Source organism: Tachyglossus aculeatus, chromosome 21, assembly GCF_015852505.1.
Source record: "Tachyglossus aculeatus isolate mTacAcu1 chromosome 21, mTacAcu1.pri, whole genome shotgun sequence".
In the NCBI taxonomy this organism is placed as follows: domain Eukaryota; kingdom Metazoa; phylum Chordata; class Mammalia; order Monotremata; family Tachyglossidae; genus Tachyglossus; species Tachyglossus aculeatus.
In genome coordinates this window covers 11,961,006-11,987,940 of record NC_052086.1, presented here as the reverse complement: position 1 = coordinate 11,987,940, position 26,935 = coordinate 11,961,006, and the positions used below count along the sequence as shown (strand labels likewise).

Here is a 26,935-nt window from a genome sequence, read left to right as displayed (position 1 = left end):
ATAGTAAGCGCTCAATAAATACGATTGATGATGATGATGATGATAAAAGGGGGAGACAGAGAACAAAACCAAACATACTAACGACCTGCAGCACCTGCTCCGGTCCCGTCCACGCTCCCCGTCCCCTTCCCACAAGCGTCCTACGCCCCGCCAACTTCGCCCACCTTCTCCGGTGCCCGCCGCGCCCCGTGCCCCTGTATATATGTTAGTACATATTTATTACTCTATTTATTTTACTTGTACCTATCTATCCTATTTATTTTATTTCGTTCGTATGTTTGGTTCTGTTCTCTGTCTCCCCCTTTTAGACTGGGAGCCCGCTGGTGGGCAGGGACTGTCTCTATATGTTGCCAATTTGTACTTCCCAAGCGCTTAGGACAGGGCTCTGCACACAGTAAGCGCTCAATAAATACGATTGATGATGATGATGATGATGCTCTGCCCCTGCATCCCCTCGAAGCCTTCCCCTTGGGAAGTAGTCGAGAGAGAGGAGCGAGGGCCCCCCGCCGTGCCCTTCGTGCCCCCCGCCCGGGGTTGGCTGAGCGCTGGATAATAAAAATAATAATAATAACGGTACTTATTAAGCGCCTACGATGTGCACTGTTCTGAGCCCTGAGGCAGATATAAGGTAATCAAGTTGTCCCCCGTGGGGCTCACAGGCCTAATCCCCTTTTTATTCATTCATTCAACAGGTGAGGTAACTGAGGCCCAGAGAAGTTGAGTGGCTGGCCCAAAGTCACACAGCTGACAAGGGACAGAGCCGGGATTGGGATGCCACAAGGACACGCCGCTCCCGGGCACGGCCGGACCCCAGGACCCCCGCGCCGCACACACTCACGAGGACCGCGCTTTCCTGCAGGGTGAGGAATGTCGGCACGTCCATGTTGAGGTCCTTCCGGCTCAGCCACCTGAGGTCCTTAAGAGACGCCCCTCCTGGGAGAGGAACGGAGGCCCCCAGATTCCTTAGCCCCAACGAGGACCACAATCCGGGACCCCCACACACTGCAACCCAGCTCCATCATCATCATCATCCATCGTATTTATTGAGCGCTTACTGTGTGCAGAGCACTGTACTAAGCGCTTGGGAAGTCCAAATTGGCAACATCTAGAGACGGTCCCTACCCAACAGTGGGCTCCCAGTCTAAAAGAGTCCCAGCCCAGTTCCCGGGGGACAGAAAAAGGCTCTGACTTGGGCTGACGATGGGGCCTTGGGATCCACCCACTCATTCATCATCATCATCGATCGTATTTATTGAGCGCTTACTATGTGCAGAGCACTGTACTAAGCGCTTGGGTAGTCCAAATTGGCAACATCTAGAGACAGTCGCTACCCAACAGTGGGCCCACAGTCTAAAAGGGGGAGACAGAGAACAAAACCAAACATACTAACAAAAGAAAATAAATAGAATGGAATAGAATAGAATAGAATTCATGCATTCATTAATTCATTCAATCGTATTTATTGAGCGCTTACCGTACCAAGCGCTTGGGAAGTCCCAGTTGGCAACATATAGAGACGGTCCCGACCCAACAGCGGGCTCGCAGTCCAGAAGGGAAGAAGGGGAGGGAAGTCTAGAAGGGGAGGACGTGGGCCGGGGGTCGACGGCGGGACAACGATAATTACGGTTGAATGAACGAATGAATCCCGCAACGCCCCCACCCCGGCGCTGTGAGCCCGCTGTTGGGTAGGGACCGTCTCTATGTGTTGCCGACTTGTACTTCCCAAGCGCTTAATACAGTGCTCTGCACACGGTAAGCGCTCAATAAATACGATTGATTGATTGATTGATTCCCCATCGGGCCCGGGCCCCGTCCGCCCTTCTTCCCCGGTGCTCATCTTGGGACCCCAAACCACCCGCCCAAGGCCGCCCCGGGGACCGAACCGGGGTCGGGGATCATCATCAATCGTATTTATTGAGCGCTTACTATGTGCAGAGCACTGGACTAAGCGCTTGGGAAGTACAAATTGGCAACATATAGAGACGGTCCCTACCCAACGGTGGGCTCACAGTCTAAAAGGGGATGGCACCGCCTGGCCCGGGGGAGCTCCGGCCGCGGGTTCCCGGGGTCGGATGGCCGACGCGAAGGGACGGTGGAGGACGGGTGGAAGAAGGATGGCGCGCGGAGCACTGTACTAAGCGCTTGGGAAGTACAAGTTGGCATCACCTAGAGACTCCCACCCTCTGAGAGTTTCCGGGGCCCCTTCTGCCCGCTCCCCAGGCCCGAGGCTGAAGGAGGTATTGGGTGCTTTTCCCACCGGCTAAGGGGGTGGCCTCGGGAAAACGTGCTCGGTCTCCCGGTGTCCCGGAAGGGTGGGAAGGTGCGGCGGGGCGCTGGGAAGGAGCAGTGGGAAGCCAGCATCCGGCCGGTGACATCCCTTTGGGAATCCCATCCCACGTTGACATCACCGACTGTTGACAGGCTTCCCCCGACGGCGTCACACAGGCCGTCACCAGAGTTAGAAGCTCCGGCCCTCGGGGACATCACATACTCAAGCCTTGCCCCCGTCGCCTTGGTGACGCCGTACGTACCGTGGCTGATCTTGGCGCACCCGGCCCTCGGGTGACATAATAACCTGACATAATAATAACAGGGGGCGGGTGGAGAAGGGCAGTCCCTCACCCAGGAAGGGCTGGATCAGGAGATAAAACTGTGGCGGCCTCTCGTCCTGGAAAGCCAGCTGGGCCTTGCGGTACAGGACGCTCTTCTGCGGCTGGGAGCACGCCGACAGGTTCAGCTGGGCCGCCATCCTGGGACGGGGAGGAAGGGACGGAGGTTGCCCTCGCCGCCATTCCCGGGACGGGGAGGAAGGGACGGAGGTTGCCCTCGCCGCCATTCCCGGGACGGACTGGCGGGGAGATGTCCCCCGGGATGTCGGCATCCCGTCCCCTTCCCCGACACGGGCTGAGCGCGGCTGGAGACGGGGGCGCCGACGGCCCCAGGGCGGAGCAATTGCATCAGAATAATAATAATAATAATGACGGTGGTATTTGTTGAGCGCTTACTATGTGCCGGGCACTGCTCTAAGCGCTGGGGTGGATGCCAGGTAATCAGGTTGTCCCCCGTAGGGCTCAAAGTCTCCATCCCCGTTTTACAGCTGAGGGAACTGAGGCACAGAGAAGTGATTTGCCCGACGGGTGACAAGCGGCGGAGCCGGGATTAGAACCCGCGACCTCTCACTCCCAAGCCCGGGCTCTTTTCCGCCAAGCCACGCCGCTTTTCTTAGCTGACGGCGCATGTTCTCCGTGCCCCGTTGGGAGGAGAACCAGGTGGAACAGGAATGGGGAGGGGAGCCGTTGGCCGAAGGCCCTGCCCAGTCCCGCCCCGGCCAGTGATGCCACGTGGAATCAATCAATTAATCAATCAATCGTATTTATTGAGCGCTTACTGTGTGCGGAGCACTGGACTAAACGCTTGGGAAGTCCAAATTGGCAACATCTAGAGACGGCCCCTACCCAACAGCGGGCTCACGGTCTAGAAGGGATCGGTGGGAAGAAGCAGCGTGGCTCAGCGGAAAGAGCCCGGGCTTTGGAGTCAGAGGTCACGGGTTCAAATCCCCGCTCTGCCAGTAGTCAGCTGGGTGACTTATTTTATTTTGTTGGTATGTTTGGTTCTGTTCTCTGTCTCCCCCTTTAAGACTGTGAGCCCACTGTTGGGTAGGGACTGTCTCTATGTGATGCCAATTTGTACTTCCCAAGCGCTTAGTACAGTGCTCTGCACATAGTAAGCGCTCAATAAATACGATTGATTGATTGATTGATTGATTGACTTCTTTGGGCAAGTCACTTCCCGTCTCTGGGCCTCAGTTCCCTCACCTGCAAAATGGGGAGTAAGGCTGTGAGACAACCTGATCCCGGCGCTCAGAGCGGTGCCCTGCACATAGGAAGCGCTTAATAAATGCCATTATTGTTATTATTGGCGGGCAGCCCAGACTAGAGGCACTCACCGGAGGGCCTGGGGCGTGACGGTGTCCAGCTGGGCCTCGGACAGCAGGCACACGTACTTGGAACCAAGGATGCTCAGGGCGGCGGAGCTGAGGGGATTCCCTCCAAGCACAAAACGCTTGACGACCGCCGCGGCGACCTGCAGCAGCCGGGAATCACCGACCTGCTGGCCCCCGAAACCCCGGGGGCCGTGCCCAGGGGTTCAGCAAGGCCCCGGAAAACCGGGATCGGTGCCCGGGGGCCCGGAAAACCCAGGGTGTGGGCCTGGGGGCTGGCATCCGCAGCCGAAGGAGTCAGATTGGAGGGAGGAGGAGGCTGAGAGGGAGCGGACCACCCGAGGACGGGAAAGGCCTAGCAGAGGACGGACCACAGCGGAGGTCAAGGGGTCGTCGGAACGGGGCCCGGTGCGACGGTACTGACCGATGAATTCATCTCCTCCCCCTCCTCCTTCGGTCCCAGCAGGGAGTCGAGCGTTTCCACGGAGGTCACGTTCCACTTCTCCACGTCCCGCGACGTCACGAAGCGGGCGATGCTCCCGAGGCGTCGGATCACCTCCTCCGGGTACCCGGCGGGATAGGCCTGGGTGGGGAGAGGCGGAGGGTCGGTCGTTCCCTCGCTCAGTTGTATTGAATAATGATAATAATGGCATCTGTTAGACGTTCAAAGCACTGTTGTAAACGCTGGGGAGGCTACGAGGTGATCAGGTTGTCATCATCATCAATCGTATTTATTGAGCGCTTACTGTGTGCACAGCACTAAGCACTTGGGACGTACAAGTTGGCAACATATAGAGACGGTCCCTACCCAACAGCGGGCTCACAGTCTAAAAGGGGGAAAAGGACTAAAAGGTTGTCCCATGCGGGACTCACAGTCTTCATCCCCATTTTCCAGATGAGGTCACCGAGGCACAGAGAAGTGAAGTGCCCAAAGTCGCCCAGCTGACAGTTGGCGGAGCCGAGATTTGAACCCGTGACCTCTGACTCCGAAGCCCGGGCTCTTTCCGCTGAGCCACGCTGCTTCTCGGCTTCTTTACTGAGCGCTTACTATGTGCGGGGCACTGTACTAAGTGCTTGGGTGGGCACAATACAACATCAGACACATTCCCTGCTCGCAGGGAGCTTACAGGCTAGAGTGGGGAGACGGGCATTAATATAAAAATAAATTTAAAGATACGTACATAAGCGCCGTGGGGCTGGGGACAACGGACACATTCCCTGCTCGCAGTGAGCTTACAGTCTAGAGTGGGGAGATGGGCATTAATATAAAAAAAATTTACAGATACGTACATAATAATAATAATAATAATAATAATGGCATTTATTAAGCCCTTACTATGTGCAAAACACTGTTCTAAGCACTGGGGAGGTTACAAGGTGATCAGGTTGTCCCCCGTGGAGCTCACAGTCTTCATCCCCATTTTACAGATCAATCAATCAATCAATCAGTCGTATTACAGATGAGGTAATAATTTAAAAAAAATTTACAGATACGTATATAAGTGCCATGGGGCTGGGAACAATGGACACATTCCCTGCTCACAGTGAGCTTACAGTCTAGAGTGGGGAGATGGGCATTAATATAAAAATAAATTTACAGATACGTACATAAGCGCCGTGGGGCTGGGAACAACGGACACATTCCCTGCTCACAGTAAGCTTACAGTCTACAGTGGGGAGACAGGCATTAATATAAAAAAAATTTACAGATATGTACATAATAATAATAATAATAATAATAATGATGGCATTTATTAAGCGCTTACTATGTGCAAAACACTGTTCTAAGCACTGGGGAGGTTACAAGGTGATCAGGTTGTCCCACGTGGAGCTCACAGTCTTAATCCCCATTTTACAGATGAGGTAATAATAGAAAAAAAATTTACAGATACGTACATAAGCGCCGTGGGGCTGGGAACAACGGACACATTCCCTGCTCGCAGTGAGCTTACAGTCTAGAGTGGGGAGACGGGCATTAATATAAAAAAATTTACAGCTATGTACATAATAATAATAATAATAATGGCATTTATTAAGCGCTTACTATGTGCAAAACACTGTTCTAAGCACTGGGGAGTTTTCAAGGTGATCAGGTTGTCCCCCGTGGAGCTCACAGTCTTAATCCCCATTTTACAGATGAGGTAATGATTTTAAAAAAATTTACAGATACGTACATAAGCGCCGTGGGGCTGGGAACAACGGACACATTCCCTGCTCGCAGTGAGCTTACAGTCTAGAGTGGGGAGACGGGAATTAATATAAAAAAAATTTACAGATACGTACATAATAATAATAATAATAATAATAATGGCATTTATTAAGTGCTTACTATGTGCAAAACACTGTTCTAAGCACTGGGGAGGTTACAAGGTGATCAGGTTGTCCCCCGTGGAGCTCACAGTCTTAATCCCCATTTTACAGATGAGGTAATGATTTTAAAAAAATTTACAGATACGTACATAAGTGCTGTGGGGCTGGGAACAATGGACACATTCCCTGCTCGCAGTGAGTTTACAGTCTAGAGTGGGGAGAAGGGCATTAATATAAAAAAATTTACAGATACGTACATAATAATAATAATAATGATGGCATTTATTAAGCGCTTACTATGTGCAAAGCACTGTTCTAAGCACTGGGGAGGTTACAAGGTGATCAGGTTGTCCCCCGTGGAGCTCACAGTCTTAATCCCCATTTTACAGATGAGGTAATAATTTTAAAAAAATTTACAGATACGTACATAAGTGCCGTGGGGCTGGAAACAACAGACATTCCCTGCTCGCAGTGAGCTTACAGTCTAGAGTGGGGAGACGGGCATTAATATAAAAAAAATTTACAGATACGTACATAATAATAATAATAATAATGGCATTTATTAAGCGCTTACTATGTGCAAAACACTGTTCTGAGCAATGGGGAGGTTACAAGGTGATCAGGTTGTCCCCCGTGGAGCTCACAGTCTTAATCCCCATTTTACAGATGAGGTAATAATAGAAAAAAAATTTACAGATACGTACATAAGTGCCGTGGGGCTGGGAACAACGGACACATTCCCTGCTCACAGTGAGCTTACAGTCTAGAGTGGGGAGATGGGCATTAATAGAAAAAAAATTTACAGATACGTACATAATAATAATAATAATAATAATGGCATTTATTAAGTGCTTACTATGTGCAAAACACTGTTCTAAGCACTGGGGAGGTTACAAGGTGATCAGGTTGTCCCCCGTGGAGCTCACAGTCTTAATCCCCATTTTACAGATGAGGTAATGATTTTAAAAAAATTTACAGATACGTACATAAGTGCTGTGGGGCTGGGAACAATGGACACATTCCCTGCTCGCAGTGAGCTTACAGTCTAGAGTGGGGAGAAGGGCATTAATATAAAAAAAATTTACAGATACGTACATAATAATAATAATAATAATGGCATTTATTAAGCGCTTACTATGTGCAAAGCACTGTTCTAAGCACTGGGGAGGTTACAAGGTGATCAGGTTGTCCCACGTGGAGCTCACATGCATATTTATTCATTTTAGTTTGTTAATATTATTTGTTTGTATATGTTTGTACAGATCGATTACTCTATTTTGCTGGTACATATTGACTATTCTATTGATTTCATTTTGTGAATATGTTCTGTTTGGTTGTCCATCTCCCCCTTCTAGACTGTGAGCCCACTGGTGGGTCGGGACCGTCTCGAGATGCTGCCGACTTGGCCTTCCCAAGCGCTTAGTCCAGTGCTCTGCACATAGTAAGCGCTCAATAAATACAAATGAGTGAATGAATGAATAATCCCCATTTTACAGATGAGGTAATAATTTTGAAAAAAATTTACAGATACGTACATAAGTGCTGCGGGGCCGGGAAGCGGAGAGAGCAAGTCAGGGTGATGCAGAAGGGAGTGGGAGAAGAGGAAAGGGGGCTTGGTCAGGGAAAATCTGGAGGAGATGGGCCTTCTTTAAGGATTTAAAGCCGGGGGGGGAGAATAACTGTTATATCTGAGGAGAAAGGGCGTTGCGGGACAGAGGCGGGACATGGGTGAGAGGTGAGTGGTGAGGCCGATACAGCCTTAGAGGAGTGAAACGTGCTCGTTGAGTCGTAGCGGGCGAAGCCATCGAGTGCTTAAAAGCCAATGCTAAGGAGATTCTGGCTGATGCCAAGTGGATGGGCAACCACTGGGATTTTCCGGGGAGTCGGGTGGCGTGTCCTGAACGTTTTTCTGATAAATGATCCGGGCAGCAGAGTGAAGTACGGAATTGGCTGGGGAGAGGCAGGAGGCTGGGAGCTCAGCAAGGAGAGCGATGCAGTGACCCGCGGCGGGTAGGATGAGTGACCGTAGTGACGTGGTAGCAGTTTGGATGGAGAGGAAAGGGCCGACTTTAGCGATGTTGCCAAGGTGGGACCGACGGGATTTAGTGATGGATTGAATATGTGGGCTGAAGGTGGGACCGACGGGATTGAATATGTGGGCTGAATGAGAGAGAGGAGATCAATCAATCAATCAATCACTCAATCGTATTTATTGAGCGCTTACTGTGTGCGGAGCACCGTACTAAGCGCTTGGGAAGTCCAAGTTGGCAACATCTAGAGACGGTCCCTACCCACCAGTGGGCTCACAGTCTAGAAGGGGGAGACGGAGAACAAAACCAAACATACTAACCAAATAAAATAAATAGAATAGATAGGTACAAGTAAAATCAATAAGTAGAGTAATAAATCTGTACAAACATATATCCATATATACAGGTGCTGTGGGGAAGGGAAGGAGGTAAGATGGGGGGGATGGAGAGGGGGACGAGGGGGAGAGGAAGGAAGGGGCTCGGTGTGGGAAGGCCTCCTGGAGGAGGTGAGCTCTCAGTAGGGCCTTGAAGGGAGGAAGAGAGCGAGCTTGGCGGAGTCATTCTTTGAGCCCTCCCCGTGGGAAAACCTGATCACCTTGTCACCTCCCCAGCGGTTAGAACAGTGCTTGGCGCGTAGTAAGCGCTTAATAAATGCCATCATCATTATTATTATTATTATTATTCCCTTCTCCTGCTCAGCATAACGCACTGCGCGTCAATACCACGGCTATGCCTACAGCCGTCGGGGATGGGAAGGGTGCTCCCACCCCTGGACCCCGTTTCCCCCCCAAAATGGCCCCGGAGCCCAGGCGGGTGGCCTTGCCCGGGGGCTGGGGTTCAGTCCCTGTGTCCCCCCGCCTCCCCGTCACCTCGTCCAGTTTCTCCTTGAGGATGGCGAACTGCTGCTCGGAGAAAGGGTAGAGGCCCAGCGACTCCAGCTTCTCGGCCACGATGCTGGCGTTGAGGCAGTCCTGCAGCGTCTGCTCCGAGTACACAACCACGTCCACGTTTTCTATGTCCTCCAGCGCCTTCTTGTCCGACGGGCAGCCTGGGGGACGTCGCCGGGTGACGGGGACCGCCGCCCTGCACCTTCCCCGGCGGGCTGGGGTCCCCACCCCACCTTTCCTGCCTCGTGGGCCACCGGCGGCGGTCATACGGTGGCTACTTTTAGACCGTGAGCCCGCTGTTGGGTAGGGACCGTCTCTATACGTTGCCATCTTGCCATCCAGTGCTCTGCACGCAGTAAGCGCTCGATAAATACGATTGATTGATTGATTGATTGATTGGATTTGAGAGGAGGGGGCTCTCCCCCCTTGGCACCCCACTGCAGCTCAGTCACACAACATCCCCGGTTGCCGAGCCACTCTGAAGGCCTCGGGCCTCTCCCCCCGGCCCCCGGAACATCCTGACACTACCCTGGGGCAGAGATGGGGAAGCAGAGGCCCGGAGAGGCCAAAGGACTCGGCTGAGGTCACCCGGAAGGACTAGGGCAGACCCGGGGCGAGCGGCCACTCGCCACCCGGGGAGTCACCCCCACCCGGGTAGCACCCTACAGCAGGCAGGGCGGGCACCAGGTGCCACAGTTGGCACGGGCCACCCGTGCCGCAATGCTGGCACAGCCGGCCGTTCATCTTCCTCTCCGGTCACCTCCCTCTCTCCGCCGACCCTCGCCAGCCACCAACGCCGGGGCCTTCCCTGCACCTCACCCGCCCCCCGACTCTCCCCTAACCTCGACATCACCCCCGACCCTTTCCCCGAACCCCGGGGTCTCCCCCGAGCTTCTCCGGCCACCCACCCCTCTCTACCCCGGCCCCGGATCCCCCCCCCGGGCCCTCTCCGGCCACCCACGGATCTCTCCCACCGCCCCGACGTCTCTCCCCGACCCTCACTCGTCTCTCCCCCAGGCCCAACGTCTCTCCTGATCCGCGTCGGCCGAAGGTGCCGGGCGAAGTCGACGAGGTCTTGCCGAGGCCACGCGGGGTCCGTGATGGCCCCCTTCAACCAAGCGGACGCGACGCCCTGGAAGGAAAACCGATGCTGTTGGCCAGCGGGGCCTGACCCAGGAGGCCCCTGGGGCTGGGGGAGACGCCAAGAGTGTCGACCCAGTGGGCAGAGGGCGGAACCCAGTGTCCACTCACCCCGGGACTGCCCTGGCCCTTCCGGGTGACCTCAGCCGAGTCATTTGGCCTCTCCGGGCCTCTGTTTCCCCAGGGTAGTGTCGGGAAGTACCGGGGCCCGGAGGGAGTGTCCCGAGGCCTTCGGAGTGGGCTCCCGGCTCACCTCGGGGATGCTCCGAACGATGTGCCGGTCAAATGCCCGGAGTAGCCCGCGGAGGCCATTCAAGGTGGCCACTGTCCAGTTGGAGGGAGGCCTGTCCGCAAAGAAACACGCCCGCCCAGTCTGGGGGGGAGGCAGGGATGGGACCAGGGGATGGGGGGAGTTGGGGCCATCACAATTCATCCATTCAGTCGCATTTACGGTGTGCAGAGCACTGGACGAAGCGCTTGGGAAGTACAAACTGGCAACGTATCGAGACGGTCCCTGCCCAGCAGCGGGCTTACAGTCTAGAGGATCACGAGGCCAGGGGAAGAGGGAGGGTGGTCCGTCCTGGGGGTGGGAATGGGCCTGGGCTGGGGCACCTCTCCGGATTCAGGATAAAACTTCATGGTGGGACCAGAGAAGAACACACGCCCGCATACAGGGAGGAAACAGAGAGCGGTTGTAATAGTAGTCGTGACAGTAGTAGTAATAGTAATAGTCAGTTGGTAGTGTTTATTTAGCTCTTACTGTGTGTGAAGCTTGGGAGAGTACAATAAACAGACACATCCCCTGCCCGCGATGAGCTTACAGTCTAGCGGGGGAGGCAGACGTTAATAGAAATAAATAAATAACAGATGTGCGCGTGAGGGGTGCGGCCTAATGGAAAGAGCAAGAGCCCGGGAGTCGGGAGACGTGTTAATAGAAATAAATAACAGATATGTGCGTGAGGGGTATAAATAAATAACAGATATGTGCGTGAGGGGTGCGGCCTAATGGAAAGAGCAAGAGCCCGGGAGTCGGGAGACGTGTTAATAGAAATAAATAACAGATATGTGCGTGAGGGGTGCGGCCTAATGGAAAGAGCAAGAGCCCGGGAGTCAGGAGACGTGTTAATAGAAATAAATAAATAACAGATATGTGCGTGAGGGGTGCGGCCTAATGGAAAGAGCAAGAGCCCAGGAGTTGGGAGACGTGTTAATAGAAATAAATAACAGATATGTGCATGAGGGGTATAAATAAATAACAGATATGCGCGTGAGGGGTGCGGCCTAATGGAAAGAGCAAGAGCCCGGGAGTCGGGAGACGTGTTAATAGAAATAAATAACAGATATGTGCGTGAGGGGTGCGGCCTAATGGAAAGAGCAAGAGCCCAGGAGTCAGGAGACGTGTTAATAGAAATAAATAAATAACAGATATGTGCGTGAGGGGTGCGGCCTAACGGAAAGAGCAAGAGCCCAGGAGTCGGGAGACGTGTTAATAGAAATAAATAACAGATATGTGCATGAGGGGTATAAATAAATAACAGATATGCGCGTGAGGGGTGCGGCCTAATGGAAAGAGCAAGAGCCCGGGAGTCGGGAGACGTGTTAATAGAAATAAATAACAGATATGTGCGTGAGGGGTATAAATAAATAACAGATATGTGCGTGAGGGGTGCGGCCTAATGGAAAGAGCAAGAGCCCGGGAGTCGGGAGATGTGTTAATAGAAATAACAGATATGTGCGTGAGGGGTATAAATAAATAACAGATATGTGCGTGAGGGGTGCGGCCTAATGGAAAGAGCAAGAGCCCAGGAGTCGGGAGACGTGTTAATAGAAATAAATAACAGATATGTGCATGAGGGGTATAAATAAATAACAGATATGTGCGTGAGGGGTGCGGCCTAATGGAAAGAGCAAGAGCCCAGGAGTCGGGAGATGTGTTAATATAAATAAATAACAGATATGTGCGTGAGGGGTGCGGCCTAATGGAAAGAGCAAGAGCCCGGGAGTCGGGAGATGTGTTAATAGAAATAAATAAATAACAGATATGCGCGTGAGGGGTGCGGCCTAATGGAAAGAGCAAGAGCCCGGGAGTCGGGAGACGCGGGTTCCAAATCCCAGCGCTGCCGCTTGCCCGCCGGGTGACCTGGGACAAGTCATTTCCCTCCTCAGTGTCCTCGTCTGGAAAATTGGGATACGGTGCCTGTTCGCCCTTCCTCTTTGTCTGTCAGTCTCCTGTGGGAGCGGGACTTTATCTAGTCTGAATGTATTTTATCTACAGTTATAATATTCATTCAATCATCTTTACTGAGCGCTTACCGTGTGCAGAGCACTGTACTAAGCGCTTGGGAAGTCCAAGTTGGCAACGTAGAGAGACGGTCCCTACCCAACAGTGGGCTCACAGTCTAGTAATATTTGCAGGAGTTGTAGTAGTAATAATAATAATAATGATGGTATTTGTTAAGCACTTACTATGTGCCAAGCACTGTTCTAAGCCCTGCAGGAGATACAGGGTCATCAGACTGCCCCACGGGGGGCTCACAGTCTTCATCCCCATTTGACAGATGAGGTCACTGAAGCACAGAGAAGTGAAGTGACTTGTCAAGGTCACACAGCAGACGAGCGGCGGAGGTGGGATTAGAACCCGCGTCCTCTGATCCCCAAGCCCGTGCCCTTTCCACTAAGCCACGAGCAGCAGTAGTAATGGTAGTCGTCGTAGTAGTAGCAGCAGTAATATTCGGAGCCCACTGTTGGGTAAGGACCGTCTCTATATGTTGCCAACTTGGACTTCCCAAGCGCTTAGTACAGTGCTCTGCACACAGTAAGCGCTCAATAAATATGATTGATTGAATAGAATAATAATAATGGCATTTATTAAGTGCTTACTATGTGCAAAGCCCTGTTCTAAGCGCTGGGGAGGTTACAAGGTGATCAGGTTGTCCCTCGGGGGGTTCACAGTCTTAATCCCCATTTTCCAGATGAGGGAACTGAGGCCCAGAGAAGTGAAGTGACTTGCCCAAGGCCACCCAGCAGACATGTGGCAGAGCTGGGATTCGAACCCATGACCTCTGACTCCCAAGCCCACTGAGCCACGCTGCTTCTCTAGCAGTGGTGGTGATAGTAGTAGTAGCAGCACCAGTAGCTATAGTAGCAGTAGTAGGGACTGTCTCTATATGTTGCCAATTTGTACTTCCCAATCGCTTAGTCCAGTGCTCTGCACATAGTAAGTGCTCAATAAATACGATTGATGATGATGATGAGTAGTAATAGTAGCAACAATAATAATAATAATAATGATGATGGCATTTGTTAAGCGCTTACTATGTGCCAAGCACCATTCTAAGCGCTGAGGGGGGGAATACAAGGTGATCAGGCTGTCCCACGTGGGGCTCACAGTCTTCATCCCCATTTTACGGATGAGGGAACTGAGGCTCAGAGAAGCTACGTGACTTGCCCAAGGCCACCCAGCAGACACGCGGCAGAGCCGGGATTCGAACCCACCACCTCTGACTCCCAAGCCCGCTGAGCCACGCTGCTTCTCTAGCAGTGGTGGTGACAGTAGTAGTAGCAGCACCAGTAGCTATAGTAGCAGTAATAATAGTAGCAATAATAATAATAATAATAATGATGGCATTTGTTAAGCGCTTACTATGTGCAAAGCACTGTTCTAAGCGCTGGGGGGGGGATACAAGGTGATCAGGTTGTCCCACGTGGGGCTCACAGTCTTTATCCCCATTTTACAGATGAGGGAACTGAGGCTCAGAGAAGCTACGTGACTTGCCCAAGGCCACCCAGCAGACACGCGGCGGAGCTGAGATTCGAACCCACCACCTCTGACTCCCAAGCCCGCTGAGCCACGCTGCTTCTCTAGCAGTGGTGGTGACAGTAGTGGTAGCAGCACCAGTAGCTATAGTAGCAGTAATAATAGTAGCAATAATAATAATAATAATAATGATGGCATTTGTTAAGCGCTTACTATGTGCCAAGCACTGTTCTAAGCGCTGGGGGGGGGGGATACAAGGTGATCAGGTTGTCCCACGTGGGGTTCACAGTCTTCATCCCCATTTTACGGATGAGGGAACTGAGGCTCAGAGAAGCTACGTGACTTGCCCAAGGCCACCCAGCAGACACGCGGCGGAGCTGGGATTCGAACCCACGACCTCTGACTCCCAAGCCCGCTGAGCCACGCTGCTTCTCTAGCAGTGGTGGTGACAGTAGTAGTAGCAGCACCAGTAGCTATAGTAGCAGTAATAATAGTAGCAATAATAATAATAATAATAATGATGGCATTTGTTAAGCGCTTACTATGTGCCAAGCACTGTTCTAAGCGCTGGGGGGGGGATACAAGGTGATCAGGTTGTCCCACGTGGGGTTCACAGTCTTCATCCCCATTTTACGGATGAGGGAACTGAGGCTCAGAGAAGCTACGTGACTTGCCCAAGGCCACCCAGCAGACACGCGGCAGAGCTGGGATTCGAACCCACCACCTCTGACTCCCAAGCCCGCTGAGCCACGCTGCTTCTCTAGTAGCGGCGGTGACGGCCATAATGGCATTTACTGAGCACCTTCTGAGTGTGGTGTACTGTACTGAGCGCTGAGAGAGGAGGGGGAGAGGGAAAATGAAGGGTAACAAAAAAAGACGTGAGAGATTTGACACCCCGTTCTTCCGCCCGGCCCCCCGGCCCTATTCTACGTGATTGATTGATTGATTGATCATACTCTAGAAGGAAAACGGATTTATCCCAGTTCCCGGTTTTCCGCGTAGGGGAAGAGGGGTAAGGTGACTAACCCGAAGGCCGTGCGGCCGTCCCGGAGGGCCGCGCGGACGGCTCCGGCCTGGTCCGGGCTGAGGCCGGCCCGGCAGCGGGTGAGTACGAAACGCCCGTCGAGGTCGCGGGCCGGGCGGCCCAGGACCCCGGTGGCCTCGGCGCTCGGCCCGCGGCCCCGGACCCCCTGCAAGAGAAGGGACCCCCCCGGCTTCGAGACCCCAACTCCCCGATCCGCCCCCTCCAGCCGCGCTTGCGGCCAGACCGTCGCCCCGGCCTCTTCGCCGTCCCCACGGCCCGCGCCGGTCAGCGTCATCATCATCAATCGTATTTATTGAGCGCTTACTATGTGCAGAGCACCGTCCTAAGCACTCGGGAAGTACAAATTGGCAACATCTAGAGACAGTCCCTACCCACCAGCGGGCTCACAGTCTAAAAGGGGGAGACGGAGAACAAAACCAAACGTACTAACAAAATAAAATCAATAGAATAGATATGTACAAGAGTAAAAAATATGTACAAACGTATATCCATCTATACAGGTGCTGTGGGGAAGGGAAGGAGGTAAGATGGGGGGGATGGAGAGGGGGACGAGGGGGAGAGGATAAAATAAATAGAGTAATAAATATGTATAAACATCTATACAGGTGCTGTGGGGAAGGGAAGGAGGTAAGATGGGGGGGATGGAGAGGGGGACGAGGGGGAGAGGGAGGAAGGGGCTCAGTCTGGGAAGGCCTCCTGGAGGAGGTGAGCTCTCAGCAGGGCCTTGAAGGGAGGAAGAGAGCCAGCTTGGCGGATGGGCGGAGGGATTGGCGGCATTCCGGGCCCGGGGGAGGACGTGGGCCGGGGGTCGACGGCGGGACGGGCGAGAGCGAGGTACGGGGAGGAGATCAGCGGTGGAGGAGCGGTCTGGGCCCAAGCGCCCAGCACAGTGCTCTGCACACAGTAAGCGCTCAATAAATACGACTGATGATGATGAGCAGGATGGTCCCGGGTGGGGACGCCGGCAGCGGGGGCCTCGAAGCCGGGCCCGGAGTCTCCCGCCCTCCGCCCGCCGTCCCTCCAGCCCCCGCGGCCCCCGCGACGCTCAGTACCAGGCAGGCTAAGGCAGCGGCCAGCAGCCGGGCACGCGGCGGCCGGCCGGGCGGGAGCAGGGCGTCCACTCTGGCTTCTCCGACGCGGCCGAAGATCCTCCGGCAGCCGCTCGCTCCCGCCAACTCCGACGGGCTGCGGGGCACACGCGGCCAGGCCGGCATCCCGCCACGCGGCCGAGCCGGGCCCGGAGACGCTCGCGCCGCCCCGCAAGTCCAACCCCGCACGCCGTCCCCTTCCTCCGCTCCGCCCCGACAGCCGCCCCGGGGAAAGCCGTGCCCCCCAGCCCGGGCCGCCCCGCGCCACCGTCCCCGAAACGAATGCTCCGCGGAAACCCGCGGGGCCGGACCTGAGGAACGGCAGCAGGTCCCCGGGGAGTCGGTTCGAGTCCCGGGACAGACGGGAGGCCTCCGCCACTCTGTCCGCCAGGCAGCTCAGCTGGGAAAGGCAGGGGCCGGGGCTCAGCGCCCAACCTAGGCCCAACTTAGCCCAGGTCACACCACACCGGGCCAGATCGGACGGAGCCGGGAATGACGCACCCCAGCCCATTCCGGACCGGTCCAGCCCACTTCCCGCCGCTCCCGGAGCCCACCTGCTCCGCCGCCAGCCGGACGTCCAGCCGCCCCAGGGCCACCGCCAGCCGTCGGAGCCACCGCGGGGTCAGGGCGCGGACCGCCGCGCAGGAGAAGCCGTGCAGGACGTGGGCCGAGAGGCTGCGGACCCGAACCGGCGGAGATGCTCGCCCGGCCCGGCGGCCCCGCCGCCCCCCGACCGCCCCCGGCCCTGCCCCAGCCCGACCTCCGCTCCCGCCTCGGCCCGCGGGGCCCGGCGGCCCGCTCACCTGGAGAAGCCGGACCCGTTCCTCACCACGGCGTCGAAGAACACGGTGGCCTGCGGTGGGGCGGGGAATGGTCAGGGCTCGGGAGAACCCGAGGAAACTGAGGCCGGGAGAGAGGGCGACCCAAGGCGCGGGACCCGGCAGCGGAAAACCAAGATGGTGCCAGGCCGCATGGCGTGCACGTGTGCGTGGTTGATTTCAATCCGGGGATAGATCCCAGGATGTGCCCTGGGTGAGGAGGGAGGAATGTTCTCCCAGGTGGATGGTGGGAAGGAGGGCGAGAGGGAGGAAGGGAGCCCCCTCATCCATCCATTCATTCATTCATTCATTCATTCATTCAATCGTACTTATTGAGCGCTCACTGTGTGCAGAGTGCCCCGGTCCACGGCAACAGTGCCCTGCTCCTCGTCTTCTCATCTGCCTCCATACCTCCCCTACCCGCTCTTACGTATATAATAATAATAATAATGGCATTTGTTAGGCGCTTACTATGTGCAAAGCACTGTTCTACGCGCTGGGGGGGATACAGCGTGATCGAGTTGTCCCACGTGGGGCTCACAGTCTTCACCCCCATTTTTACAGATGATAATAGTAATAGTGACGGCGTTTATTAAGCGCTTACTGTGTGCAAAGCACTGTTCTAAGCGCTGGGGGGGGTACAAGTTGTCCCACGTGGGGCTCACAGTCTTCATCCCCATTTTTACAGATAATAATAATAATAATGTCGGCGTTTATTAAGCGCTTACTATGTGCAAAGCACTGTTCTAAGCGCTGGGGGGGATACAAGGCGATTGAGTTGTCCCACATGGGGCTCACAGTCTTCATCCCCATTTTTACAGATAATAATAATAATAGTGACGACATTTATTAAGCACTTATTATGTGCAAAGCACTGTTCTAAGCACTGGGGGGGATACAAGTTGTCCCACGTGGGGCTCACAGTCTTCACCCGTATTTTTACAGATAATAATAATAATAATGACGGCGTTTATTAAGCGCTTACTATGTGCAAAGCACTGTTCTAAGCACTGGGGGGGTACAGTGTGATCAAGTTGTCTCACGTGGGGCTCACAGTCTTCATCCCCATTTTTACAGATAATAATAATAATAATGACGGCATTTATTAAGCGCTTACTATGTGCAAAGCACTGTTCTAAGCGCTGGGGGGGGATACAAGTTGTCCCACGTGGGGCTCACAGTCTTCATCCCCATTTTTACAGATAATAATAATAATAATGACGGCATTTATTAAGCGCTTACTATGTGCAAAGCACTGTTCTAAGCGCTGGGGGGGGGATACAAGTTGTCCCACGTGGGGCTCACAGTCTTCACCCCTATTTTTACAGATAATAATAATAATAATGATGGCGTTTATTAAGCGCTTACTACGTGCAAAGCACTGTTCTACGCGCTGGGGGGGATACAGTGTGATCGAGTTGTCCCACGTGGGGCTCACAGTCTTCATCCCCATTTTTACAGATAATAATAATAATAGTGATGGTATTTATTAATCTCCCCCTCGTCCCCCTCTCCATCCCCCCATCTTACCTCCTTCCCTTCCCCACAGCACCTGTATATATGGATATATGATTGTACATATTTATTACTCTATTTATTTATTTTACTTGTACATTTCTATCCTATTTATTTTATTTTGTTGGTATGTTTGGTTTTGTTCTCTGTCTCCCCCTTTTAGACTGTGAGCCCACTGGTGGGTAGGGACTGTCTCTATGTGTTGCCAATTTGTACTTCCCAAGCGCTTAGTACAGTGCTCTGCACATAGTAAGCGCTCAATAAATACGATTGATTGATTGATTGATTAAGCGCTTACTGTGTGCAAAGCACTGTTCTAAGCGCTGGGGGGGATACAGTGTGATCGAGTTGTCCCACGTGGGGCTCACAGTCTTCACCCCCATTTTTACAGATAATAATAATAATAATGACGGCGTTTATTAAGCGCTCACTACGTGCAAAGCACTGTTCTAAGCGCTGGGGGGGATACAGTGTGATCAAGTTGTCCCACGTGGGGCTCACAGTCTTCATCCCCATTTTTACAGATAATAATAATAATAATGACGGCGTTTATTAAGCGCTTACTATGTGCAAAGCACTGTTCTAAGCGCTGGGGGGGATACAGTGTGATCAAGTTGTCCCACGTGGGGCTCACAGTCTTCATCCCCATTTTTACAGATAGTTATAATAATAATAATGACGGCATTTATTAAGCGCTTACTATGTGCAAAGCACTGTTCTAAGCGCTGGGGGGGATACAGTGTGATCAAGTTGTCCCACGTGGGGCTCACAGTCTTCATCCCCATTTTTACAGATAATAATAATAATAGTGACAGCATTTATTAAGTGCTTACTATGTGCAAAGCACTGTTCTAAGCGCTGGGGAGGTACAGTGTGATCAAGTTGTCCCACGTGGGGCTCACAGTCTTCATCCCCATTTTTACAGACAACAATAATAATAATGACAGCATTTGTTAGGCGCTTACTATGTGCAAAGCACTGTTCTAAGCGCTGGGGGGGATACAAGGCGATCGAGTTGTCCCACGTGGGGCTCACAGTCTTCATCCCCATTTTTACAGATAATAATAATAATAGTGACGGCGTTTATTAAGCGCTTACTATGTGCAAAGCACTGTTCTAAGCGCTGGGGGGGATACAGTGTGATCGAGTTGTCCCACGTGGGGCTCACAGTCTTCACCCCCATTTTTGCAGATAATAATAATAATAGTGATGGCATTTATTAAGCGCTTACTACGTGCAAAGCAATGTTCTAAGCGCTGGGGGGGATACAAGGCGATCGAGTTGTCCCACATGGGGCTCACAGTCTTCACCCCCATTTTTGCAGATAATAATAATAATAATGACGGCGTTTATTAAGCGCTTACTATGTGCAAAACACTGTTCTAAGCGCTGGGGGGGATACAAGGTGATCGAGTTGTCCCACGTGGGGCTCACAGTCTTCACCCCCATTTTTGCAGATAATAATAATAATAGTGATGGCATTTATTAAGCACTTACTATGTGCAAAGCACTGTTCTAAGCGCTGGGGGGGATCATCATCATCATCAATCGTATTTATTGAGCGCTTACTATGTGCAGAGCACTGTACTAAGCGCTTGGGAAGTACAAATTGGCAACATCTAGAGACAGTCCCTACCCAACAGTGGGCTCACAGTCTAGAAGGGGGAGACAGAGAACAAAACCAAGCGTACTAACAAAATAAAATAAATAGAATAGATATGTACAAATAAAATAAATGAATAAATAAATAGAGTAATAAATCTGTACAAACATATATCCATCTATACAGGTGCTGTGGGGAAGGGAAGGAGGTAAGAAGGGGGGGATGGAGAGGGGGACGAGAGTGTGATCGAGTTGTCCCACGTGGGGCTCACAGTCTTCACCCCCATTTTTACAGATGATAATAATAATAGTGACGGCATTTATTAAGCGCTTACTATGTGCAAAGCACTGTTCTAAGCGCTGGGGGGGATACAAGGTGATCGAGTTGTCCCACGTGGGGCTCACAGTCTTCACCCCCATTTTTACAGATAATAATAATAATAGTGACGGCATTTATTAAGCGCTTACTATGTGCAAAGCACTGTTCTAAGCGCTGGGGGGATACAGCGTGATCAAGTTGTCCCTCGTGGGGCTCACAGTCTTCACCCCCATTTTTACAGATAATAATAATAATAATAATGACGGCGTTTATTAAGCGCTTACTATGTGCAAAGCACTGTTCTAAGCGCTGGGGGGGATACAAGGTGATCGAGTTGTCCCACATGGGTTTCACAGTCTTCATCCCCATTTTTACAGATAGTAATAATAATAATAATGACGGCATTTATTAAGCGCTTACTATGTGCAAAGCACTGTTCTAAGCGCTGGGGAGGTACAGTGTGATCAAGTTGTCCCACGTGGGGCTCACAGTCTTCATCCCCATTTTTACAGACAACAATAATAATAATGACAGCATTTGTTAGGCGCTTACTATGTGCAAAGCACTGTTCTAAGCGCTGGGGGGGATACAAGGCGATCGAGTTGTCCCACGTGGGGCTCACAGTCTTCATCCCCATTTTTACAGATAATAATAATAATAGTGACAACATTTATTAAACGCTTACTATGTGCAAAGCACTGTTCTAAGCGCTGGGGGGGATACAGTGTGATCAAGTTGTCCCACGTGGGGCTCACAGTCTTCACCCCCATTTTTACAGATGATAATAATAATAGTGACGGCATTTATTAAGCGCTTACTATGTGCAAAGCACTGTTCTAAGCGCTGGGGGGGGGATACAGTGTGATCAAGTTGTCCCACGTGGGGCTCACAGTCTTCATCCCCATTTTTACAGATAGTAATAATAATAATAATGACGGCATTTATTAAGCGCTTACTATGTGCAAAGCACTGTTCTAAGTCCTGGAGGGGATACAGTGTGATCAAGTTGTCCCACGTGGGGCTCACAGTCTTCACCCCCATTTTTACAGATAATAATAATAATAATGACGGCGTTTATTAAGCGCTTACTATGTGCAAAGCACTGTTCTAAGCGCTGGGGAGGTTACAAGGGGATCAGGTTGTCCCACAGGGGGCTCCCAGTCTTAACCCCCATTTTCCAGATGAGGGAACCGAGGCCCAGAGAAGTGAAATGATTTGCCCAAAGTCACCCAGCTGACAAGTGGCGGAACCAGGACTCGAACCCATGACCTCTGACTCCAAAGCCTGTGCTCTTCCCACCGAGCCGCGCTGCTTCTCGGCTTCCTTGCTTCTAATACAGACCGACTAATCCCAGCTTCAAGCTCAGTTTGGGTTTACGACCAGGCCTGACCCACGATGATTATTTTGTTAGTATGTTTGGTTTTGTCTCCCCATTTTAGACTGTGAGCCCACTGTTGGGTAGGGACCGTCTCTAGATGTTGCCAATTTGGACTTCCCAAGCGCTTAGTCCAGTGCTCTGCACACAGTAAGCGCTCAAGAAATACGATTGATGGTTGATGAGGATGATGATAATTATGATAGTTGTTCAATTGTATTTACTGAGTGCTCACTGTGTGCAAAGCACTGTTCACGATGAGGCCCAGCCTCTGCCCATCACGGACCTCACGGTCTAAGGTGGGAGAGAAGAGCTTGGGAATCGGAAGACTCCGATTTTAATCCTGGCTCCGCCACCCGCGGGATGGGTGACTTTGGGCAAGTCTCTTCATTCATCATCATCAATCAAAATAACATATTTATTACTCTATTTATTTATTTATTTATTTATCTTACTTGTACATTTCTATCCTATTTAATTTTGTTGGTATGTTTGGTTCTGTTCTCTGTCTCCCCCTCTTAGACTGTGAGCCCACTGTTGGGTAGGGACTGTCTCTGTGTGTTGCCAATTTGTACTTCCCAAGCGCTTAGTCCAGTGCTCTGCACATAGTAAGCGCTCAATAAATACGATTGATTGATTGATTGATTGATTGATCAATCGTATTTATTGAGCGCTTACTGTGTGCAGAGCACTGGACTAGGCGCTTGGGAAGTCCAAGTGGGCAACACAGAGAGACGGTCCCTACCCAACAGCGGGCTCACAGTCTAGAAGGGGGAGACAAAACCAAACATACTAACAAAATAAAATAAATAGAATCGATATGTACAAGTAAAATAAATAAATCAATAAATAGAGTAATAAATAGGTACAAACATATATACATCATCATCATCATCAATCGTATTTATTGAGTGCTTACTGTGTGCAGAGCACTGGACTAGGCGCTTGGGAAGTCCAAGTTGGCAACGTATAGAGACGGTCCCTACCCAACAGTGGGCTCACAGTCTAGAAGGGGGAGGCAAAACCAAACATACTAACAAAATAAAATAAATAGAATAGATATGTACAAGTAAAATAAAGAAATAAATAGAGTAATAAATATGTACAAACATATATCCATCTATACAGGAGGGGGCCGAGGGGGAGAGGAAGGAAGGGGCTCAGTCTGGGAAGCATTCATTCATTCATTCATTCATTCAATCGTATTTATTGAGCGCTTACTGTGTGCAGAGCACTGGACTAAGCGCTTGGGAAGTACAAATTGGCAAAATATAGAGACAGTCCCTACCCAGCAGCGGGCTCACTGTCTAGAAAGGGGAGACAAAACCAAACATACTAACAAAATAAAATAAATAGAATAGATATGTACAAGTAAAATAAATAGAGTAATAAATATGTACAAACATATATCCATATATACAGGTGCTGTGGGGAAGGGAAGGAGGTAAGATGTGGGGGATGGAGAGGGGGGCGAGGGGGAGAGGAAGGAAGGGGCTCAGTCTGGGGAGGCCTCCTGGAGGAGGCCTTCATTCATTCATTCATTCATTCATTCAATCGTATTTATTGAGCGCTTACTGTGCGCAGAGCACTGGACTAGGCGCTTGGGAAGTCCAAGTGGGCAACATCTAGAGACGGTCCCTACCCAACAGCGGGCTCACAGTCTAGAAGGGGGAGGCAAAACCAAACATACTAACAAAATAAAATAAATAGAATAGATCTGTACAAGTAAAATAAATAAATCAATAAATAGAGTAATAAATATGTACAAACATATATACATCATCATCATCAATCGTATTTATTGAGCGCTTACCGTGTGCAGAGCACTGTACTAAGCGCTTGGGAAGTACAAATTGGCAAAATATAGAGACAGTCCCTACCCAACAGCGGGCTCACAGTCTAGAAGGGGGAGACAAAACCAAACATACTAACAAAATAAAATAAATAGAATCGATATGTACAAGTAAAATAAATAAATCAATAAATAGAGTAATAAATATGTACAAACATATACATCATCATCATCATCAATCGTATTTATTGAGCGCTTACTGTGTGCAGAGCACTAGACTAAGCGCTTGGGAAGTACAAATTGGCAAAATATAGAGACAGTCCCTACCCAACAGCGGGCTCACAGTGTAGAAGGGGGAGACAATACCAAACATACTAACAAAATAAAATAAATAGAATAGATATGTACAAGTAAAATAAATAAATAAATAGAGTAATAAATATGTACAAACATCTATACAGGTGCTGTGGGGAAGGGAAGGAGGTAAGATGGGGGGATGGAGAGGGGGATGAGGGGGAGAGGAAGGAAGGGGCTCAGTCTGGGAAGGCCTCCTGGAGGAGGCCTTCATTCATTCATTCATTCATTCATTCAATCATATTTACTGAGCGCTTACTGTGTGCAGAGCACTGGACTAGGCGCTTGGGAAGTACAAATTGGCAACATATAGAGACGGTCCCTACCCAACAGCGGGCTCACAGTCTAAAAGGGGGAGACAAAACCAAACATACTAACAAAATAAAATAAATAGAATAGATATGTACAAGTAAAATAAATAGAGTAATAAATATGTACAAACATATCTACATATATACAGGTGCTGTGGGGAAGGGAAGGAGGTAAGATGGGGGGATGGAGAGGGGGACGAGGGGGAGAGGAAGGAAGGGGCTCAGTGTGGGGAGGCCTCCTGGAGGAGGCCTTCATTCATTCATTCATTCATTCATTCAATCGTATTTGTTGAGCGCTTACTGAGTGCAGAGCACTGGACTAGGCGCTTGAGAAGTCCAAGTTGGCAACGTATAGAGACGGCCCCTACCCAACAGCGGGCTCACAGTTGAGAAGGGGGAGACAAAACCAAACATACTAACAAAATAAAATAAATAGAATAGATAGGTACAAGTAAAATAAATAAATAAATAAATAGAGTAATAAATATGTACAAACATATATCCATCTATACAGGTGCTGTGGGGAAGGGAAGGAGGTAAGATGGGGGGGATGGAGAGGGGGGCGAGGGGGAGAGGAAGGAAGGGGCTCAGTCTGGGAAGCATTCATTCATTCAATCGTACTTATTGAGCGCTTACTGTGTGCAGAGCACTGTACTAAGCGCTTGGGAAGTCCAAGTGGGCAACATCTAGAGACTGTCCCTACCCAACAGCGGGCTCACAGTCTAGAAGGGGGAGACAGACACTTCTCCGGGCCTCAGTGAAACGGGGATTTGATGCCCGTTCTCCCGACCACTTTGACGGTGAGCCCTGTGTGCGAAGGGCACTGTGTCCGACCTGATGATCTTGTATCCACCCCAGTGCTTACTGCAATGTGAAGCACAGGGGAAGCCCTTACCAAATCCCACAGTTTGTATGGGGATTATTACGGCCTACCCCCGGCACCTTTTAGACTGCGAGCCCACTGTTGGGTAGGCCAATTTGGACTTCCCAAGCGCGTAGTCCAGTGCTCCGCACACAGTAAGCGCTCATTAAATAGGATCGATGATGATGATCCGCTTGCCCGCCCCCGAGGCCTGGGGCGAGGGGCTCAGGGGACAGGGCCCGGGGCGGGCCGGGGGTAGCACGCTCACTTGTTGGCGGGTCCACGGCTTCCCGTTGAGGTCGTCGAGTCGTGGCGGCGATTCCTCCCTGAAGGCCCGCAGGGCCAGGGGGACGGTGCCCGCCAGCCCGGCCGGGACGGTCCTCACCAGCTCCGTGGGGCCCGACGCCGCGGCTGCCATCTGCACGGGAGGACACGTGTGGGTCAGCCCCGGCTGGCTTCCCTCCGCTCCGGGCACGGCGTGGCGGCAGTCAGAGTGGCAGCGCGTGGAGGGCAGGAGTCTTCCCCGTGGAGGTGGGTATGGCAGTCGCGTCTTCACCTGTGCATGCCAGTTGCCTTGGGCACCACTGCGTGATTCTCCATAGTTGGCTCCGCGTGCACGACAAGGCCAGCTTACGCTTCGTGTGTGTGTGTGTGCATGGCCGCGGATCTGTGATGATGCTGATTGATTAATTAATCAATTAATAACGGCATTTATTAAGCGCCTACTATGTGCCGAGCACTGTCCTAAGCGCTGGGGAGGTTACGAGGTGATCGGGTTGTCCCATGGGGGGCTCACGGTCTTAATCGCCATTTTCCAGATGAGGGAACTCGTGTGTGTGCGTGGCCACGGATCTGTGATGATGCTGATTGATTAATTAATTAATTAATAATGGCATTTATTAAGTGCTTACTATGTGCCGAGCACTGTCCTAAGCACTGGGGAGGTGACGAGGTGATCGGGTTGTCCCACGGGGGGCTCCCAGTCTTAATCGCCATTTTCCAGATGAGGGAACTCGTGTGTGTGCGTGGCCGCGGATCTGTGATGATGCTGATTAATTAATTAATTAATTAATAATGGCATTTATTAAGCGCTTACTATGTGCCGAGCACTGTCCTAAGCGCTGGGGAGGTGACGAGGTGATCGGGTTGTCCCACGGGGGGCTCCCGGTCTGAATCGCCATTTTCCAGATCAGGGAACTCGTGTGTGTGCGTGGCCGCGGATCTGTGATGATGCTGATTGATTAATTAATTAATTAATAATGGCATTTATTAAGCGCTTACTATGTGCCGAGCACTGTCCTAAGCGCTGGGGAGGTGACGAGGTGATCGGGTTGTCCCACGGGGGGCTCCCGGTCTGAATCGCCATTTTCCAGATCAGGGAACTCGTGTGTGTGCGTGGCCGCGGATCTGTGATGATGCTGATTGATTAATTAATCAATTAATAACGGCATTTATTAAGCGCTTACTATGTGCCGAGCACTGTCCTAAGCGCTGGGGAGGTGACGAGGTGATCGGGTTGTCCCAGGGGGGGCTCCCGGTCTGAATCGCCATTTTCCAGATCAGGGAACTCGTGTGTGTGCGTGGCCGCGGATCTGTGATGATGCTGATTGATTAATTAATCAATTAATAACGGCATTTATTAAGCGCTTACTATGTGCCGAGCACTGTCCTAAGCGCTGGGGAGGTGACGAGGTGATCGGGTTGTCCCACGGGGGGCTCCCGGTCTGAATCGCCATTTTCCAGATGAGGGAACTCGTGTGTGTGCGTGGCCACGGATCTGTGATGATGCT

General features: G+C 51.5%; 1 protein-coding gene across 1 annotated transcript in view; it reads right to left on the bottom strand.

The window, feature by feature from the left end:
• MSLN (mesothelin) overlaps positions 1-26,935 on the bottom strand; it is a 51,443-nt gene that overhangs the window by 3,469 nt on the left and 21,039 nt on the right. Inside the window, exons 4-16 of the mRNA XM_038762705.1 lie at positions 25,414-25,563; positions 17,001-17,050; positions 16,752-16,872; positions 16,509-16,597; positions 16,072-16,294; positions 15,091-15,254; positions 10,561-10,651; positions 10,170-10,299; positions 9,150-9,328; positions 4,365-4,523; positions 3,947-4,107; positions 2,623-2,750; positions 839-933 (exon numbers count right to left, since the gene is read on the bottom strand). Of these exons, the coding sequence (XP_038618633.1) occupies positions 839-933; positions 2,623-2,750; positions 3,947-4,107; positions 4,365-4,523; positions 9,150-9,328; positions 10,170-10,299; positions 10,561-10,651; positions 15,091-15,254; positions 16,072-16,294; positions 16,509-16,597; positions 16,752-16,872; positions 17,001-17,050; positions 25,414-25,563 (1,740 nt within the window). The remainder of the gene's footprint in view (positions 1-838; positions 934-2,622; positions 2,751-3,946; positions 4,108-4,364; positions 4,524-9,149; positions 9,329-10,169; positions 10,300-10,560; positions 10,652-15,090; positions 15,255-16,071; positions 16,295-16,508; positions 16,598-16,751; positions 16,873-17,000; positions 17,051-25,413; positions 25,564-26,935) is intronic.